The sequence below is a fragment of the Amblyomma maculatum genome, chromosome 3, assembly GCF_055883805.1.
Source record: "Amblyomma maculatum isolate TAMU_Amacu chromosome 3, ASM5588380v1, whole genome shotgun sequence".
NCBI lineage: Eukaryota > Metazoa > Arthropoda > Arachnida > Ixodida > Ixodidae > Amblyomma > Amblyomma maculatum.
In genome coordinates this window covers 24,499,517-24,519,585 of record NC_139346.1, presented here as the reverse complement: position 1 = coordinate 24,519,585, position 20,069 = coordinate 24,499,517, and the positions used below count along the sequence as shown (strand labels likewise).

Here is a 20,069-nt window from a genome sequence, read left to right as displayed (position 1 = left end):
AAACTCGGATATAGTGAAGTCCCAATTCATCTTCCATAGACGACTATTGGACGTAAGCGCCACCACTGTAGCGAAAGGCGCTAGTGTCGACCTAGGGGAGCAGGTGGGATCCTTGACTCCTCTTACTGCTGCTGAAGCAGATGCTCGATATAATTTGTGCGTTTTAAAAACTAATAGTCGTGTTTATATCTGTAGTTTGCGTTGATATAGAGTGCCAGGTTCGTTACTGTTCTGTACCCGGACGTAAGCGAGGGAACCCAGCGCAAGCTCCCATTGCTATCCAAAACATAAGCTCACAGAACCTTTCTTAATCAAAATTTGAATGGTCATAGAAGCGAGTGATCATACTCATGATTTGCGCAGCAGACATTTCAGCGAGCGAGATTTCGTCCATAGAGTTGGCGCTAAGACTTCGGTGGGCAGGCAGAAGAAACGGCGCACGTGCTTTAAATTGCGCTTATCACTTGTGAAGCTAACGGTACTATTGCTGGAAGGATGGAAAAGATGCTGACTTTTTTATGGAGCAGTACTCTCCCAAAAAAAGGAGGGATCGTGTGAAAGCCAGAAGGTCTCAAATCTTCTAAATGAACGCGTTGACACGGAAGTTTTACTGAAGTGAACTAGAATCTGCCACCTCGGTCAGCGGTATGCATGGTGAGTTGTCTCAGGCAGCGTCCCAGTACTGCAGCAATTTCTAATGACAGAGTCCGTGAATAAACGAAAGATGCTGAGCAATATATGCGTAAAAAAAGACTGCTGTGCGCGGGGAAAACATATATCCGCTCTAACCCTATAGAGTGGTAATGGTGGTAGTCAGTGCGCAAGAATTCGCTGCGTGGAACGCATGTCTTCAAACTTGCTAAAAAATTTATTCGTGTCATCCCCACAGTCAAACTTGTTTGCTCTTGTTTGATCGAGGGAAAGACGCTGCTTCAACCAGCGCTATGTGAAGGCGCTTAGCATCTGACAGTCCTCTGGAATCCCATTATCTGTGCACAGACTGCTTACATCACACTGGTTGTGTGGCAGCTTCAATTGTTGTTTTTATTTACAGCAGCAGAAATGCTGCAGCCGGTGCGCGTTGTCGTAGCAGTAAAGCTCGCCAACTACGATAACTCTAATTCGGTGAAGTGCTTTTTTGCCGAATAAGTGGGTTTCGTACCTCAAAATAAGCTTACACAGGCCCAGACCGAGGTATATATTAAATAAATAAATGAACGTAATGCTAACGCGCAACTGAACTGCCAAGAAAAGCATCCCACAGCAGCAGTTCAACGTGCATTATCCCACTTACTTCGTCATGCGGGCGCTTCCGAGAGGTGATACCACGGTATGTCCTCGCGCCCAATACATTTTTCCTCCTTTATAGCAAAAATGTTTTTAATAAAATTCGGTTATAGTAAAGTATGTCTGGCCTCGGTGACAACTTTGCATGAAATGGCATCGCTGTACATGCGCTACCCAGTACAGCGAGGCAAATTTTTTTTTTTTCTTAAAAATTAAAATGAATATCACCGTGTTCTTTCTTTGAATCGCTTTACCACCAGGCTTAGCAGCACGCAGGAGAAGCTAACTGCCTAGGCTTGGAGCCATGAGGAAAGGCATGCAGCGGGCAGGGGAAAAAAATGTAAAGCTGCCTACAAACATGGAAAGAATGCGGCGCGGTTCATTCAGAAGGCAAAAAGGGGTAAAAGTGCTGTGAGAAATAATGGAGGGAAGAAATGACTGAGCATATGTAGCACTGTGCAGCGCAAAACGCGATGCAGCGGTGGAAGAAACTGGAGGTGTAGTGTGCGCGGTTTTACAGCACGTGACTGCTGTGCGCATTGCTCATCTATTGCCTTTCAAAAGACAGAAACAGGAGAGGATGACACCGAGTTCATGCAGAGCTTTGGTTTTCACATAAAATCCAACTGTGTTGTAGTCCACATTGTCCTTGTTCTTAAGAGATACTTCCGCAAGATGTAAACAAAAAATATTATAACTGAAAAAAGAAAATGGCATGAAGAGACAATAAAAGAGAGATATGGAAGGTATTTTAGAGTGTTTTTTTATTAACCAACAAGACTTGTTCAGTAAATTGCACTTAATTAGCAGACAGCACCTTCAGGACCATGTCATCATCGACAGTTGATATAGTAAAGATTTTTGCTAGTCTCAGTGACTTTACTATAAAGGGGTTCTATGCAACCCATCCAAGATGCATCAGCTCAGCCTTGGAGAGGGCCACAGCACATTGCTGACACACTCACTTCCTCTCCTTTTTATTTGATAAACTTCCATTACCTCTCATGCCTTTTCACCATAGCTTCTGTCCCAAATCATTGTCTCGCTCGCACAACTGTGACCTTCTGCGGTGGGGATGCAGTGCTCAGATTAATGCACCCCCTCATTCATCATTTAATGAGTTTAAAGAGTGTAAGGCGAAACAGATTAAATGCACAAGGACAACTTAGAGTTGAATAGGTTGGCAAAAGCCATTGGTAACTAAGCGCGGTACTTTGCCAGTCTTTTTTACAGCTGAAATGCATAAGCCAAGCGTGCCAATTGGGACAGTAATCAGTGAGAAGTGTGCTTGGCAGCATATCCTGAGCTAGTACCTTCAGAGGCATCTGTATTCATTCACTGTGTGGGACTTCCTTGCTACGTAGAATTTGAAAGAAATTGAGAGTTTCCTCAATGTTAATGGTTTCCTAGGTTACGTATTCCAGGGGGGGTGCCATCATCATCATCATCAGCTGGACTATACCCACTCCCACTGCAGGACGAATGCCTCTCCCATATTACTCCAATTAGCATGGCCCCGTGTTAAGTGTGTCTACTTGATTCTTGCAAACTAGGTAACTAGTTAGTGCTGGAAGATATATACAGTGGCTGCACAGCAACCATAGTTCTGCATAAAGAAAGTAGCAAAATTCCCATAAAGAAATATGTTAGGCAAGGAGACACAATCTCCCCAGTACTATTCACAGCTTGCTTAGAGGAAGTATTCAGAGACTTGGAATGGGAGCAGTTAGGGATAAGGGTAGATGGAGAATACCTCAGTAATCTGCGATTTGCTGATGACATTGCCTTGCTAAGCAACTCGGGAGATGAACTACAAATAATGATTGATGACCTAGACAGGAAAAGTAGAAAGGTAGGCTTGAAAATCAATATGCAGAAGACTAAGGTAATGTTCAATAGCCTAGGGAAAGAACAGCAGTTTACGTTAGGTAGCGAAGTACTGGAAGTAGTAGACGAATATATCTATTTAGGACAGGTAGTAACTGCAGATCCGGACCATGAAAGGGAAATAAGAGAATAAGACTGGTATGGAGTGCATTTGGCAAGCACTCCCAGATTATGACTAGCAGCTTACCGGTATCGCTCAAGAGGAAAGTATACATACAACAGTTGCATCTTACCTGTACTCACCTATGGCGCTGAAACGTGGAGGCTAACCAAGAGAGTTCTACTTAAATTGAGGACAACCCAGAGGACTATGGAACGAAAAATGGTAGGGGTAACATTAAGAGATAGGAAGCGTGCAGAGTGGGTCAGAGAAATAACTCAAGTTGCCGACATTCTAGTGGAAATTAAGAAGAAGAAATGGACATGGGCAGGACATGTAGTGCGAAGAGAGGATAACCGATGGTCGCTTAGGGTAACAAACTGGATTCCAAGGGAAGGAAAGCGTAGCAGGGGACGGCAGAAAGTTAGGTGGGCGGATGAGATTAAGAAGTTCGCAGGGGTCAAGTGGATGCAGCTAGCACAGAACTGGGTTAAGTGGAGAAATATGGGAGAGGCCTTCGCCCTGCAGTGGGTATAGTCAGCTGATGATGATGATGATGAGTTAACATCATCCACCTGCCTAATTTTCTGCTGTCCTCGGCTTCACTGGTGTGTGAATATTCAAAAGTTCAAATGGTATGTGTTATTTTATTCTCACCACTGTTTCATTATTAGCATTTTGTGGAAACAGTGCGAAACACAGCAGACAAAAAGAAGACTGGACGATGATCCCATCTGCTTTGTTGTTTGCTGTGTTTAGCGCTGTTTTCACAAAATGTCATACCTAGCTCGGCTTTGCATGTCACTATTTTAACCTACTAAGCATTAAGAAATTATCAATTTTTGATTCAATCTAAACTGGTGGCAACTGAACCGCAATGTCTTGCACTTTATCACACGTGGTAATTTGCTCTTTCTGTACACAGTCAGCTGCAAGCACTAAGTAATGTGCTAACAGCCATCGCGAGATGCTGCCTTGCAGCCGCTGTGCACTGGTGAGTCAAGTGCAGCATTGCTTAGCACATCTAGACTTTGTACACTGAAATGTGTAAAACATTTTGCTGTGTGCAATTCAGTTTGACTCCCGCGAACACAAACTTGGATAAAGTGAATTCTTGGCGGTAGCAAACAATGCAAGAACACACACACATTGGTGCAGCTGTGCAGATCTTCCCAAGCCTGCCTTGGGGTTCGCAGATTATGTTTGTAAATGCTATATTAGCAGTGTCTGTCACCGGGGCAGTCAAATCTCTGACAACACACTCCCCTATGTTTTCAGCTGACAAGTTCTGCTGTTACTGTGTTTTCACTTGGCATGGCCACCTATGGCAGCATGCTTTGATTTGCTTCTAATGACAGAGGCACTCTCAAATATGGTGCCAAGCAGCACACTAGTGTGAAATTTGTGCGTAACCTTGGCAGTTTGGCCAAGACTGCTCGACTGTGGCAGCGTTCAGTGCACTGGGGCTGTCTTATAGCATCCTCGATCACTGCGCACTAGGTGTGCCCCAAAACCGGCACGATGCCCTGTGCACCGCGGCGGTGGCACCTTGAGAAGAGTCAACATCGAGCACAAGCTGCACCCTGCAGGGGCATGCATGCAGCGACACCTTTCTTCTGGAGCGCAAAATTGATTGTCGGCTACAATCTTGTCAAACTCCGTGCTCCACGCACACATTGTAAAAGCAGCAATATCAATGGAACGAGGCCTCATTTGGCAGTGACTGTGGGAGAACTGAATGAAGTCTTGGGGTCTAAGTAAGCTGCTACACAGTCAATTATGACATGGAGTGTACTTTATGCTATTCCAAATATGACAACGATGGCTTAAGTGCTGACTACTTTTGTTTCCAGCATACCATACATGAGTTAAATCCAGTGATTATGCACACAATCATGGTTACTCTAAAAAGGACATGCTCTTCAGCAGTCTTCTGTGGGTAAGGGCCCCGTGGAGCTTAAAAGCACGACTTCTCATGGTCGTGCCGATCACATTGTAGCAGACGTTCCTGCTCACCTAGAAATGCATATAAATCACACATTTCACATCTCAAAGGCACGTACGTGACGCTTGACATGTCAAAAGCTCTGCACACTGCTATGCCAAGCAGCGAATCATAAACAGACACTCGCTATCGTTGAGGAGCCAGATGATCGGCCCGATAAAAAACAGCTAGTCGACTTTCGCGCCTGTCCCGTTTGTCTTTCTGTGTGTTCTGTCTAGCATTTAGCGCTGTTTTTTCCTTTGGTTAAACACAATGTCACACCAACTAGCCCAGCAAGAGATAGTGGTGACTTTCGGGTGTTCACCATATTTACGCTGTGTGAGGTCGATTGTCATACTGTCTTCGTTACCAGACGAACTTGACCGCAGTTTATCGATTGATTGATTGCAGCAACCATGCATACTATTTTTCTCCATCATGCCAGTCTGCGTGCAGACGCGTGTACATTGAGCAGGGCAAAGTGGTTTCTTTGCAGCGCACATCCCGCAGTGCCTGCCGGGGTTGCACCCTTGCGAACCACCGATTTTCTGGGTGTGTGACGGAGCAACGAAAAACTGCCCCGGCAAGGGGTGCTTCTGGTGATCGAGGACAGCGAGTGCGCACCATTGAGGTTGATCGAGGATGGATGGTGCGCGCTGGTTCGGGTGATCGAGGAGGCTGTTATTCACTTGTTCAGAAGGAAGATTGGGGAAAACATGCGATGACCAATCAGTTTCGGTTCAGGGAGGCATACCTTGTCGCTCATTGTTGCAGTGACCTGCAGTGGAGCTTGGCAGCGGGTGAGAAGCCTTATGAGGACATCACCTGGGAGATGGTGAGCATCCCGTTTCTTGTTTCTGGCAGGTCCCAGACCATGGCATTGATACCTGGGCACCACATCATACAGTGCTTGTGACGAACCAAGCACTGTGCATTTTTCATAACTTGAGGGTGCAGATGTAAATATGCAAAGGTTTGGTCTGCCAGTTTCTCCTTTGTGTCTCTATTTGCTACATCTTCCTAATGTGACAGCCCCGTTTTGCACAAAATCTAGTGTTGTAAGTGAAAAATCATAGGTATGCCGCTGGTAGTTTGCAGGTGACATGACTGGACATTGATTGGTTGGTGCGTGGTGTGATGCCATCACAATACTGTCATGTCCCGTTACAGCATATGCAGGACCGCCAAAAGTTGTTTGATATTTTTAAATATTGTTGTAATGAAAAAGTTGCGGTTGTAAGGTAATGGTTAATCCTAGGAATGAAAGGGACATACCTTAGCAGTAGACACGTGAGCAGATGTAGCACGCAATTCAAAGCTGCTTTATTTGAAGAAATCTGTTATTTTAGGAGTTCCTTTACACTCCACTCTGTGCAATATGTCATCCTTGCACCACACATCAATACATCATTGCACCAAGCAATGAAAGTGTAGACTTTGTTCGTCTGCTCTGGCTCTACAATACAAGGCCTCCCACAAGAAAAGAACACATACTTGCCCACACATGTGAATGTTGCGAGCAGTAACCAACTGGCTAACAACACTGAGCGCAGAGAGAAAGGGCGGCTAGACCTGCTATGCTATCGCAGCAGCACAGCAAATCACAGCTTTGTGGTGGCACTGGCAGTTGGCACTGGTCGTGCAATTATAATACAGTTGAATCCCGCTATAACGAAATTCACGGTGCACGAAAAAAAATTCGTTCTCGCGGAACTTCGTTATCGCAAAAATTTGACGTGAAACGCAGAAAGAATTGCCCAAGCAGCAGCAAAGGCGTTTAATGCCAAAAATCTGTAAGCTTGGTTTGCTTACGCTTCACGGCGAGCAACGCCGTCACGCGATTTTCGCACTCGGTCAGCAAACCCATTGCAACATCGTCGTCTCGGACAGCAACGAAATTCCTGATGACATCAAAAGCGTCCATCACCTGTACGGCGGTTGCCGCAGCCGGCGCTTCCTGTACGTCGTCGTCTTCTTCATCGGAAGAGTCCTTATCATTCCGGGCAGCTTTTATGATCTGCTCATCACTCACGTCTTCGTGAACAACAACACAAGCGTCAGCGCCGATGTATTCGTCGAGCTCGAGATTAGGCGGCACGGTTCCTATTTCTCCCAGCGTTTTCCAGGCGGCCGCGATCCCCGGAGCCGGTGACGCCTCTTCGTCGTTGTCTGTAACGCCTGGTGTTAGGCCAGCAGAGTGTACGGGTCGACCTTCGGCAAATCCGGCGTGCCTGAAACAGTTCACAATTACTGAGCGCCCCAGTGTGCTCCAGGCAGCAGACATAATCTGCAGTGCCACGTACAAGTCCACCTTCGTGTCTCGGCCGGTTTCAGTGTTAAAAAGCAGCCGCTGAATTAACCTCCCGCGGTAAGCGCGCTTCAGGCTAAGAATCACGCCCTGATCGAGAGGCTGTAAGACAGACGTGCAATTGGGAGGGAAAAACCTCAGCTCCGTGTTAATGAGCTTGACTTCGTCGGAGTGATGCGCTGAACAATTGTCCAAAAGCAAGCAAACTTTACGGCCCTGCCGCTTCATGTCGCGGTCGAATGCCATCATCCACTCGGTGAAAATAGCGCGGGTCATCCATGACTTGTTGTTCGCCTTGTACTGCACAGGTAGGCTACGAGTTCCCTTAAAACAGCGCGGCTTGGCACTTTTGCCTATGACTAACGGCGGACGCTTGTCCGAGCCATCCATGTTTGTGCAAAGCAGCACTGTGATGCGTTTTTTGCTGTGTTTGCCGCCGTGACAGCGCTGCCCCTTGAAGTCGAGCGTCCTAGCCGGCAACATCTCGTAGAATAGCCCGGTCTCGTCGGCGTTGTAAATGTCTGCAGGCGCGAAGTTGCTTAAAATTCCGGCCATGTTACTCGCCTTCCAAGCAGCTGCTCCGTCCACGTCTGCTGACATTGACTCGCCGCACAACACTTTTCCAACGATGTTATGGCGGGCCTTGAAACGGTTTAGCCAGCCAATGCTGGCTTTAAAATCATCAATGCCAAGTAGGCATGCATAGTTCAAGGCTTTCTGCTGGACGATGCTTCCGGACAGGGGGACGTTGCTGGCTCGTGCTTCCACAAACCACGCATGCACTGCTTTGTCCAACTCTTCATGGAGGGGCCGCGTCACCTTTTTGTGCTTCGAGGATGTGCCTGAAGCAAGTGCCATTCTCACGCTGTCCTTATTGCCTAGAATCGTTGACAGCGAACTTGCAGGAATTCCGAAGTCTTCAGCAATTGCCGCTTTCTTCCTTCCGCTTTCTGCTTGGGCGATTATTCGAGCTTTTTGCTCAAGGGAAAGAGTTTTGCGTTTTTTCACTTGCGTTGCCATCGTGTCCTGCGGATGAAAACTCGTCGTTGTCGAAGAGAAAGGCAGCGAGTGAACAACGCGACCACGACCACGACACAAAGCCAAAATGGCGGAACTGCAATCACGTGATTTCATGCTTAATGTGGCTTTGGATTTGACTTGGACTTCTCGCCAATAAAACTAGTTTCGGTTTCGATTTTGAACGCGAAAATTTCGTTGAAGCGGAAACGCTCTGCAAGAATGGTTCGTTGTGCAGAGAAATTTAGGCCATTAATTCTTATAGGATACTCGCGGGGAATAAAAAATTATTCGTTGTCGCGGAAATTTCGTTGTGGCGGTATTCGTTGTGGCGGGATTCAACTGTAGCTGCTACCCTATGGCTGTGCTCATAGAAACAGTGGCCTCATGCTTGAGTTCTGGTACTGCCACTTTTAGCCAAATTCGTAATACTTATGTTCCTTGACTATAAAGGAGAAAATAAATTACCTATGCTATTTTGAAATGCATGTTATATAAAAACTCTTAATTGTGAAACATTTTTATGTTGAAAATGTCGTCAGTCTGGTGTGGATTTTTGAAATAGCATTTGTGAATTTAAAAAATTTAATGTGATGCTCATAGTAATGAGATTTCACTGTGCCACGTGACATGGCCAAGCTAGCAGGAGGTGCTCCCCCGTGCAGGCACACTTGTGGGGCTTTATGTCTGTCTTTCACATGATGTGGCAGCTCACTAAAGAGCTCACTAAAAGCAGATCGAGTGGGTAGCAAAGAGCATGTGTGCAAGTGAAAATTTTTAAGGAGGGCCACAGACAGGCACCGCTGACACTGTTGTACCCTTAAATCCGGAGATTTGGGATAAGGTGATGTCTGTCCCCAAGGGCAGTGACAGGACCTTTGTTACAGGTGGACGACAGCAGTTCTTCGTCAACCACATATGAGCATCTGTACGAGCCCATCTACGATGTGCTGGACCACCCACTCCAGGTGAGGCTCTTTATCATTAAAGCGCTCCTCTGTGCTCAGCCACTCAGACACTCAGAGCTTACACTGAGAGCTTGGTACCTAGTGGCTGCCAGACACATTTTGTGGTTTGGTAGAGCTTTTGCCGTCACATCTGTCCATGCTGGTCTAGGCATTTGTGGGGACAAGTGAACCAAATACAAATACAGGTGCTTGGGGGAGGAGAGAGACACACGTAAACAGCCTGTGCTTTACCTCTGCTTTGGGAGTAGTGTGCCAAGACTTAGGCTGACGGGAATTTCCTTGACTAAATCTCACCAGCGTTGTAGTTGAATGATATTCCATTGGGCAGTCACAGACACCCTGAAGTTCAAGTTGGTGGTTTCCTTGTATGTAATAAAAAAAAAATATATAGGCAGCTGATTACTTTTAGGGCAATGCATATTTTAGCAACAGTTGGAGTGGTGGGAGATGCTGATTGTTCTGGATTTCTGTTTGGGTAGTGAACAAAGGAGTGTAGAAAAAGGGTTATAAGGCAGGCGGTATAACATTTGTCACATGCAGCTGTGCACACACAGCCACTGTGTCATGCACAGTCATTCATCCGACCATGATACTGTCACGTATTGGTGACAAGGCCGTTGACACCAAAAGAAAACACAGGCTTGATGGTACTGAAATTAACTCTTTATTGGGCTGACTTGCGCCCGCAAAAGAACTAAGCAACTCGGCGGCGGCGATAGCAACAAACATGCTGGTCGATCGTCGAACAAAGAATGCCCGTCACACTCGTCAACGCTCAATTTAAAGGCTGCTCAGAACAGTCTGGATGACGTCACAAACAGCTACCAGCACGGGCTGGAACATTGTGGAAAGACACACGAGTGGCCGGAATCTTCGAGGCAGATCTCGGTGCATCTTGCGCTACAACGAAACTGATAAAGGTGTGACTAGCGACATCGAGCATTAACAAACAAAGATTACGGAACTGATACGCGATCCAGAATCAGTGATAAGCCTTTATCCTGGTGGCTGTTAAAAAACAACAAATACAGTTTTGAAGGTTTCGCGGCAACACGCACGAGTCTGGCATGATGCCTGCAGTCAAGGAAATATGCAGTGGCGAGAACGAACTCGCTCCTCTTTTCACCGTACACTTGTGTGTGTTCCATTGCTGATGCCATGCAAGCAGAACGGATGGCCCTACCAGCTTTCACCATAAAAAGTGACCAGGGTGTCTGATGCAATCAACTTTCAGTTTATCTTGCAGCAGTGGGGAGTGGACATATTTTCCAGAGCTGAGTTGTAGCACGAATGATGAATGACACGCTAGGCCACTCAGCTGGCAAATTATCCCCAGGCTTTATTGAACAGAAGTATATATATTATATATATTTTTTCAAAGAAGAAGATCGGCAGTGGCGCGAGAGGAGCCTTCGCGCTAGGCCAGACATTAAATCATCGTTCATCCTGTCGCCATGTTGTGTCGTCTTTTTGCTTGTCACCACATAACAATATATATACAGTCGAACCAGGATATATCGAACTCGAAGGGGATCGCGAAATAGTTCGATATATCGATAATTCGATATACAGAAATCGGCTTGTGACGGCACTTACGATGCGAAAGAACGATACCGTATTTGTCGCGTAATCAACCCACTCGTATAATGAGCCCACCCTCCACTTTTGCACCGAGAATCTGAAAAAAAAAAAAAAAACAAACTCGTTGAAGCTAGCTCGCTCACATGCAAGTGATCTCAGCGACGAGCGGCAGCGACAGAGCGAAAAATTTCAAACTTGTTGGAACTGCGTCCCTCTCGTTGCTCGAGCCACCGCGGCAGCTCAAAACAAGGTTTCCGTGTCGCTGCGGAAGAAATCGCGAGCGTTTTCGCTTGCATGTCCATGGCGCGCGTCACTCCGTTTAGGTCATCTCATCCACAGCTCATTTCTTGGCAGCGTGCCAAGATGCTGCACAGCGATAACGTCGCGGCGCGTTTATCTTTTGATAGCTCCTGCGGTGGCAGGGAGCGAACTTAACAGAGTGCCCGTGGTGGCTTGATTGCACAAGCGTGGTTCGATTTATCACGCCGCGCTTGGGGCGGGCGTCATGATTGCAGCAGCTGACCGCGTGCTTTCGTTGATTCATACATGCGAGAATAAACTACTCCGGGAAAAGAAAAAGAAAAAAAAAAACGCCGGTTCTTAACGTCCGAACAGCACAACGATAAGAAAGGATGACTCGCAAAAAGAAAAACAAAGAGAGAGCTGCCGCTTTTTAACGTCCGCAGGCGCCATAGAGGGTTCGCAACACACGCTGGAGTGAGCGTCCGACGCCTGTCTGAAAACGGGCTGAGCTGGCTTGGCGCATGCATAGCGCGTGCTGAAGGAGAGAGATAGCTCGGCAAAAGGAGGGCACACCCACGCACATGGCTTGCAAACGTCATGTGTTGGCGCGCGGGAAACGATAACTGCAGATGCGCACGGCGCTGCCCAGACCAGACCAGCCGTCGCCGAACTGTCCCTACATTCCTTCCGCGTGTGGCTTGAAAACGTCATGCGGCGAACGGCCAAGGGTGATGCGATCGTCTTTGGGGAAAGCACACTTTCCAGTGCGTGGTGCGGAGTTCGATATATCGAACGACCGGTGAAATTAAGTTCGATATATGATGTGGCTTTCCTATACTTTAACATGGGATCTTCAAGGGGATATTCTGTGAGTTCGATATAACCAAAATTCGATATATCCTGGTTCGATATAACCGGGTTCGACTGTATATTGTCACGACTCAAGCCACAGGTAGCCGTGAAGGTACACATAGACGAGGACCCGAGAATAAAGTCTGCTTCTAGCTCCGATAAGAGTCCAGCAGCAGCGCGCCTCTCGAGCCAACAACCACTTCGGCGGCGGCGGCATCAAGCACGGCGGCCGCGCGGCGCTAGGCACGTGGCAATATATATATATATATATATATATATATATATATATATATATATTGCCACGTGCCTAGCGCCGCGCGGCCGCCGTGCTTGTATATATATATATATATACACACTTCTGTTCAATGAAGCCTGGGGATCATTTGCCAGCTGAGTGGCATAGCGTGTCATTCATCGTTTGTGCTTGCAGAAGCACATCCTGCTACAACTCAGCTCTGCAAAATATGTCCACTCCCCACTGCTGTATGGTAAACTGAAAGTTGATTGCATCAGACACCCTGGTCACTTTTTATATATATATTGTGAGGCCTCCACGGATCTTCTTTAATTTGTACATACCATGATCTTCTTTTTTTTGTACATACCATCATCATTGTCCCGCAGCGCCGGCTCCGGCACACACCTGGGTTTTCCATCGGATTAAACGCTGACACGGCATACCTTGCCTTGCCGTCACAACTTTGCCGTCTCGACCTGGCCGTTTTTCACAATATGTATATATGTTGAAAAGACTTCCTTGGGCTCGGTAACAAATATAGGCAGTCCCGTTGCACAGCAGAAGTCCTTGAACTGCAGCAGCCATGTCAGCCAGGTACCTGGGCTGTCAAACTCGAACGGCGTCGGTGGGCGTAGCACTGACTCAAGTGAGGTGGCGGCGTCGTTCATGGCGAAGAGCCGAAGAGTGCTGAATTAGTGGCATCGTAATCTCTCACTTCTAACACAATGTGGTGGGATGTGCTTCTGAAAGCGCGAACGACGCTATGTAAATGACCCCCAGGCTTTATTGAACACAAGTATATACAGTCAGGAAAGCAGTGGTGCCACCTAGTGGCACATGCGCACACTACAGAGTCTCTTGCACGGCTGCTGCTTTTGCAGTCAGCATTATTCAGAATGAACCTGAAAGTGCATGCATATATAAAATTGAAGACCTGCGTCATAATGGGACAGAGCTCCCAAGTGTTTCTGCCACTGTCTTTGTGATCGACCATGCTATTTCCTGGCAAGCGTGATGACATGACTTGGTGAATGCGGTGCATGGTGAAAGACTAGGCAGGTAGAAGTATTCATTTTCCATCCTCAACTTCAGCCACTAGTGCATCTGGTGCACACACACTGAAAATGGAAGGCAGCATACTCTGGTTCACTTAGCAATGCATGCAGCGTGTGAATGCTTCGCACTAGTGTGTCTGCAAAAGCATGTAACTCCTTTACATGTTGCCTGTGCTTCTCAAAGCATTTGTTAGGGGTTTTTGCTGGCCAAAATATGGAGTGGTACAAGACGACGTGTTTCACATTGCAAATTGTTCTCATTGTAGCATTGGTGAACTATACTTCTTTTTTAGCACAGGCGAAGCTGTCACAGTGATTAGGCTTGCAAGTCAGCCATGCATCACGTGTCACTCTTGCTTGCTTCTCGAGGTCTCGGCGAGGTGCGGTACGGATATGCAGGAAGGGGTAGGACGAAGTGCAGGACATTGCTGGTTGTGTTACTTGAGCTTGATGCAGCAAAAAGTGCTAGTCTCTATTCTGTATACACGTGGGGCATGTATCTCGCCAGCACCAAGTGGTTGCGGGAGCTTTAGCAGTGTTGCATGCTGTATATATGTTTCACTTGAAGCTTAGGCCTTGGAAAAAAAGATCTGGTTGTGAGCTGCTGCTTTTACTGTGCACATTTATGTCCGTTTGTTTTAATGTGTGGTTAAAAATGTCCCATGTGCTTGAAGATATGCCTCACGAACACAGCACCCCTAACGGTGCCTCTTGTCAGCGTACCTGTCGGCACATCTTTGCGCGACTCTTTGAGCATGGGTGGAGATGCTTGTGCATGCTCTGGGGGTGTTGAAACCAGCGAAACTGTGATTCTGACTGCTGGGCTGGGAACACTGAGCCAGTCTGGGTTTTTGCTGTAACAGTAGCCATTGAGGGAAAATGGAGGTGAATCATTGCTCGCGTCGTCTTTTCAGGTGAACCCTGAGGATCGTGGCGGTGACATTCGGGTGGAGATCTCTTCGCACTGCACAACTGGCCTCTCCAAGGTGGGTGTCCATATGTTTCGCGAGCTTTTTCTGCCATTTGGGGTGTCAGAAGCAGCCTTAGGCAATGCATGTGGTTTGCTTTATTCACTTCAAATGGTGTTGTTTGTCAAAACTGACTAGAAACGGTTGGTGTGGACGGGGGGGGAGGGGGGGGGGGGGGGGGGGAGGGTTAGGGATTACGAAACGGCTGCTCACTGGTCCGGCCTCTCTCTTATAAAACTGCTGCAGAAAAAAAAGCAATGTGGCACATTGTTGATGCATGTGTTGCCAACATGTGGAGCCGACCTATTTGCACGGTCTGGGGTGCAGTTATGAGTACAAGTGGTGTATAACACGCAGTCGATGGCGGAGCTCTGGAAAACTGCATCTAAACACTGTCTGGTGACATCGAAACATGCATGTCAATAAAATAGAGCACCGTCACGATTGTCTCGATCCCAGATAGCTGTTGCTAGATGGCATACCATTTTTGTTTTGCTCACGAGTGTGCATTGGGCCGAGCCGTGAGTATTACATGCCTTGTGCTGACACCCATTCCCAACATCAGGATGTATGGAGCTTCATTTGTGGAAAAAAAAAAAATAAATAAATAAATAAATAAATAAAATTGCAAGTTCACATAAAGTGTAGTCTAAACTCGCTATAATGAACACTGATATAGCAAATTATTGGACAAAACAAACTAAAACCAAATTTGGTTGGTCTGTGGTTTATTTCTGTGGTTTTAAGTGAAGTGGAACTCAAGAGACTTCTGATGCGCGTACAAGAAGAGAGTGAGAAGTTTGGGCTTAAACTGAACATTAAAAAGACAAAGATCATGGCGTCTTGCCCTATCAAGTTCTGGAGCATCAATGGACAAGAAGTGGAAGCTGTGCCAGATTTTCTCTTTTTGGGCTCCAAGATTACCTCGGAAGGAGACTGCAGCCATGAAATTAGGAGACGCTTGCTTCTGGGAAAGAGAGCAATGGTTAGCCTTGACTGCCTAGTAAAGAGCAGAGACATTAGTCTGCCAACCAAGATCCGTATAACTCGTGCTATGGTCTTTCCAGTTGTGATGTATGGATGCGAGAGTTGGACTGTGAAAAAGGCTGACCGCCGAAGAATTGACGCGTTTGAATTGTGGTGCTGGCGAAGACTCTTGAGAGTTCCTTGGACTGCCAGAAGGTCAAATCAGTCGATATTGTCGACCACAAACCCTGACTGCTCATTGGAGGGTCAAATTCTAAAGTTAAAGCTCAGCTACTTTGGTCATCTGATGAGAAGAGAGGAGTCGCTGGAGAAATATTTGATGTTGGGAAAGGTTGAGGGTCACCGGAGAAGGGGTAGGCAGCGAACGCGATGGTTAGATGGCATCCTCGAGGCACTGCAGATGAAGTTATGTGATGTTAGGAAGATAGTGAGAGACCAGAAAGCGTGGCGTGACATGGTCCATAGGGTCGGACACGACTGAACGACTGAACTGAACTGAACTGTGGTTTATTTCGATGGGAATTCTTTCTGTACAACGAAAAATAATTTCAAAATTTGACACTAGATCGGTTATAACGAAGCAGTTCTTTTGCATTAAAACGGCAAAAACTTCATAAAGGAGCCGGGAAAAAACACGAGAAAAGAAATTTTTCAGTCAATCGAATCGACCACTGCAGAAGTGTGTTTAAATCGCCTGCGTGTTCAGGTGCCGCGTCATTTAGCGGCAGCAACAAAAACTACCGCCAACGGCTTATGGCCTCCAAGGTCACACCTCGCGCGAATTGTGCGCGGAGGCAGCATCCCTGCTTGGTATTCAGTTTTGCTCTCTAACACAACAAAAAGTGAGATTTCATGTTTTGGTTTAAAAAAAAAATGTGTTTTTGCACCTTGTCCATATTAGTGCGCATTTTGTTTCGTTTTTTTTTACTGGAATTTGGGTGCGCACTTTTATAACGAATATCGGATATAACGAACAAATTTTCGCGCCCCGTACTACTTCGTTATAACGAGGTTCGACTCTTGCATAACTTGTAGCTGCACACTGTTTTCCCAACTCCTATTGCCGGTTATTTTTTCTGGACCTGTAGTCCAGTGGTTACTGGACTTCCATTAACCTTCAAAGTGTGCCTTGCATGGGGACCGTAAACTACAGGACCTGTTCAATTTGCTGCTTAGCCAGCTGGCTGCGCACAAATGGAAGGCATGGGAGTTGCTCCATTTGATCACATCACAGCGGTTGCATGCTTCGATGTCACCCACTGGAAGTAGTTCTCAAAGTGCACTAAAAAAAGTTTGGGAAAGTTGACAAGGGAAAGGTGAGAAAAGGTGTGGTGTATGTTACTGTGCAGGCATGCACTCTGTCTTTTTGACTGGCTAGAGCTCGGAAAAGGCGCAGTGTATCTGTTTATTATGTGGAGTCAATTTATTTTTTGGCAGTAAAGTCTGCCATTCGGGGAGGCAGGTGGAATTTATTTACTTGAACATAATGTTAACCCCAATTGGTATTGCTACATGAATGAGTTTCACATACCAAAATATACAAGTGTGGACTCAAACCAACTATAATGATTTGCCTATTCAGTTGTGAATTGACTTTAGTGAATTGGTTTCTGCAGTCCACTTGTACATGGATGCGTATACACGATTCACAAAACTGAGACCATGCCAAGCAAGTGCTTCATAGACATAGGTCATTTCTTTTAAATAGTATACAGTCGAACCCGGATATATCGAACTCAAAGGGGATCGCGTAATAGTTCGATATATAGATAATTCGATATCCAGAAATCGGCTTGTGACGGCACTTACGATGCGAAAAAACGATACCGTATTTGTCGCGTAATCAACCCATTCCCATAATGAACCCACCCTCCACTTTTGCACCTGAGAATTTGAAAAAAAAAAAAAAAAGCGTCAAGGCCAGCTCGCTCACATGCAAGCGATTGAGCGATCTCAGCGACGAGCGGCAGCGACGGAGCGAAAAATTTCCAACTTGTTGGAACTGTGTCCCTCTCGCCGCTCGAGCCACCGCGGCAGCTCAAAACAAGGTTTCTCTGTCGCCGCAGCAGAAATCGCGAGTGTTTTTGCTTGCATGTGGATAGCGCGCGCCACTCCGGTCGTCTCATCCGCAGCTAATTTATTGGCAGCGTGCCAAGATGCTGCGCAGCGATAACGTCCCGCGTGTATCTTTTGATAGCTTCTGCGGTGGTGGGGAGCGAACTTGTCAGGGTGCCCATGATGGCTTGATTGCACAAGCCTGGTTCGATTTATCACGCTAGTCTACTTCCACAAAATCATTGGAAAACGTGATAGCTAAATGCTGTTTGAAGTGAAAAATGCTAAAAACCAGTGTCATGATCGCAGCTGACCGCGTGCTTTCGTTGATTCATACATGCAAGGATAAACGACTCCTCCTGCAAAAAAAAAAAAAAAAAGCCGCTTTTTAACGTTTGCAGCCTCCATATCTTATGCTACGCCGCACGTACAGCACAACAATAAGAATGGACAACTCTCGCAAAAAAAAAAAAGAGAGAGAGAGAGAGGTCTGCCGCTTTTTAACGTCCACAGGTGCCATAGCCATGTCGCCGCACGCAGATGGTTCCCGACACACGCTTAAGAAAGCGTCCGATGTTCTGTCTGAGAACGGGGTGAGCTGGCTTGGCGCATGCGTAGCGCGTGCTGCTGCGAACGAAGGCCGGGAGAAAGGAAGGAGAGAGATAGCTCGGCAAAAGAATGCTTTGCGCTGTCGCGTTTTTCCCCTCTCGTTCCCACCAGTTCTCTCTGGTTCATTCATGCACATGGCTTGCAAATGTCACGTCGTGCTGGCGCGTGGGAGACGATAACCGCAGATGCGCGCGCCTTTGGGGAATGGGCGCGACGCTGCCCTAGACCAGCCGTCGCTGAACTGTCCCCTCTCATTCCTTCCGCGCGTGGCTTGAAAGCGTCACGCGGCAAATGGCTGAGGGTGATGCGATCGCCTTTGGGGAAGGCACACTTTCCAGTGCATGGTGCGGAGTTCGATATATCGAACGACCAGTGAAATTGAGTTCGATATATGACGCGGTTTTCCTATACTTTTACATGGGATTTTCAAAGGGATATTCTGTGAGTTCGATATAAGCAAAATTCGATATATCCGGGTTCGACTGTACTACTAAACATTTGGGTGAAATCGAAGACTACTGAAATGCATTTCTGTTTGACCAATTCTTCAAAAGTATAGAATGTTTGCGCGATGTAGTTGAAACACCTGGGCTTGTCCTGGCTGTGGCTAGGCCAGCAGTAGCAGCCAAGCACAGTCGTCACTGTGTGTGGCATGGTGCAGGAGGCCCCCTCCTCGGAGAAGGCTACAGGCGATAACAGCCGGCGAAGACCCTTGGCCACCTTCTATGTGAAGCTGTCACTCGATGGGGCCAGTGCTACATCCGGCAGCACAACAGGTATGTGCTGCCAAACTGTTGTGTCTTTGGGCGAGGAGGCACGTTTTGTTCTGGTACAGGGAGGTGCTTTTTCAGAACAGCCAGTGCAAAATCTTTCACCAAGTTGCCATCAACACAGCTGAAAGAGCTGAAGGAACAGAACAGCAGAAAGGAAGTCGTACTTGGGCACTCACAACTATTATTCAATGTTGAAGCCAGAGTATTCATATATTACACCCACGGCATCCATAGGTACAGTACTACAAGGAATTCTAGAAACGAGAAAGCTGAATGCAACAGCATTAATGGACTTTGGCCGCCCCACTATATTTCGTATTGTGTGAAAGTAGTGAGAGCACCCACTCTGTAGCAGCTGCTGCATCAAAGTGCAGAGTTCGTGATAATTTTTGGTTATGGTGTTTATACCTCCAGCTTTCAATCAAGATGTCCTCAATTTGGTCAGAAAATGCTATATGAATGCACAGTGCCAGTGGGTAGCAGCTCGGCTCCACAGAAAATCTGGACTTCTGCGATATATTTAGAGACGTGTGATTTTAATTTACCGAAACATTATTGTACTACTATTGCTGCTCATTTTTCTTGGTGCTTCTTCTAAAATTGCTTGTATTAGCCTCGCAAATGCACGCATTGAAAATAAAGCGCAACAGGAAGGTTTCAGGGATGTGCAATATAATTTGTGCCACCAATACAGAAATGTCAGTGCAGCGAAGTTCTTTCTGGAAAGTACGACTTTATTATATCGAGGTGCAATTGTGTTTGTGTTTTGTTCATGAAATGGTCATTGGCTTGACAATGTGTGTGTGTGTGCGTGTGTGTGTTTTACACACTGCAGTAAATTTATTCCAGCTTTTCCCGCTTAGCTGCTTTTGTGTTTTCATTGTGTCCCTTGAGCAGTCTCTCAGGATCTGCTGGTGTCAGCCGTTGCAGCTCATGACGAAATAAATGGAATTTCATAAAGCTTAAACAAAATTAAAAGAGGAGTACATAATGGAGCATCCACCATAGCATCCTTTTGTCATGAACGCCCTCCTTCAATTTCTCCTCACGCTCCCTTCCGCTGATACATGATACCCCTCGGCATGTTACCCTCCAGGTGGTAGGTAGCCCTCAGCTGACGCAGGGCCTCACAGAAGCAAGCTAAAGGCTGTGTCTGG

The 20,069-nt window shown here is 46.6% G+C and overlaps 1 protein-coding gene across 4 annotated transcripts in view; it reads left to right on the top strand.

Moving 5' to 3' along the window:
• The window catches only part of Exn (Ephexin), a 155,452-nt gene that overhangs the window by 63,283 nt on the left and 72,100 nt on the right, over positions 1–20,069 (top strand). For all 4 annotated transcript variants that reach the window (XM_084597363.1, XM_084597364.1, XM_084597366.1 and 1 more), the window contains 4 exons: positions 6,033–6,093; positions 9,471–9,551; positions 14,435–14,506; positions 18,801–18,915. In XM_084597363.1, the coding sequence (XP_084453489.1) occupies positions 6,033–6,093; positions 9,471–9,551; positions 14,435–14,506; positions 18,801–18,915 (329 nt within the window). The remainder of the gene's footprint in view (positions 1–6,032; positions 6,094–9,470; positions 9,552–14,434; positions 14,507–18,800; positions 18,916–20,069) is intronic.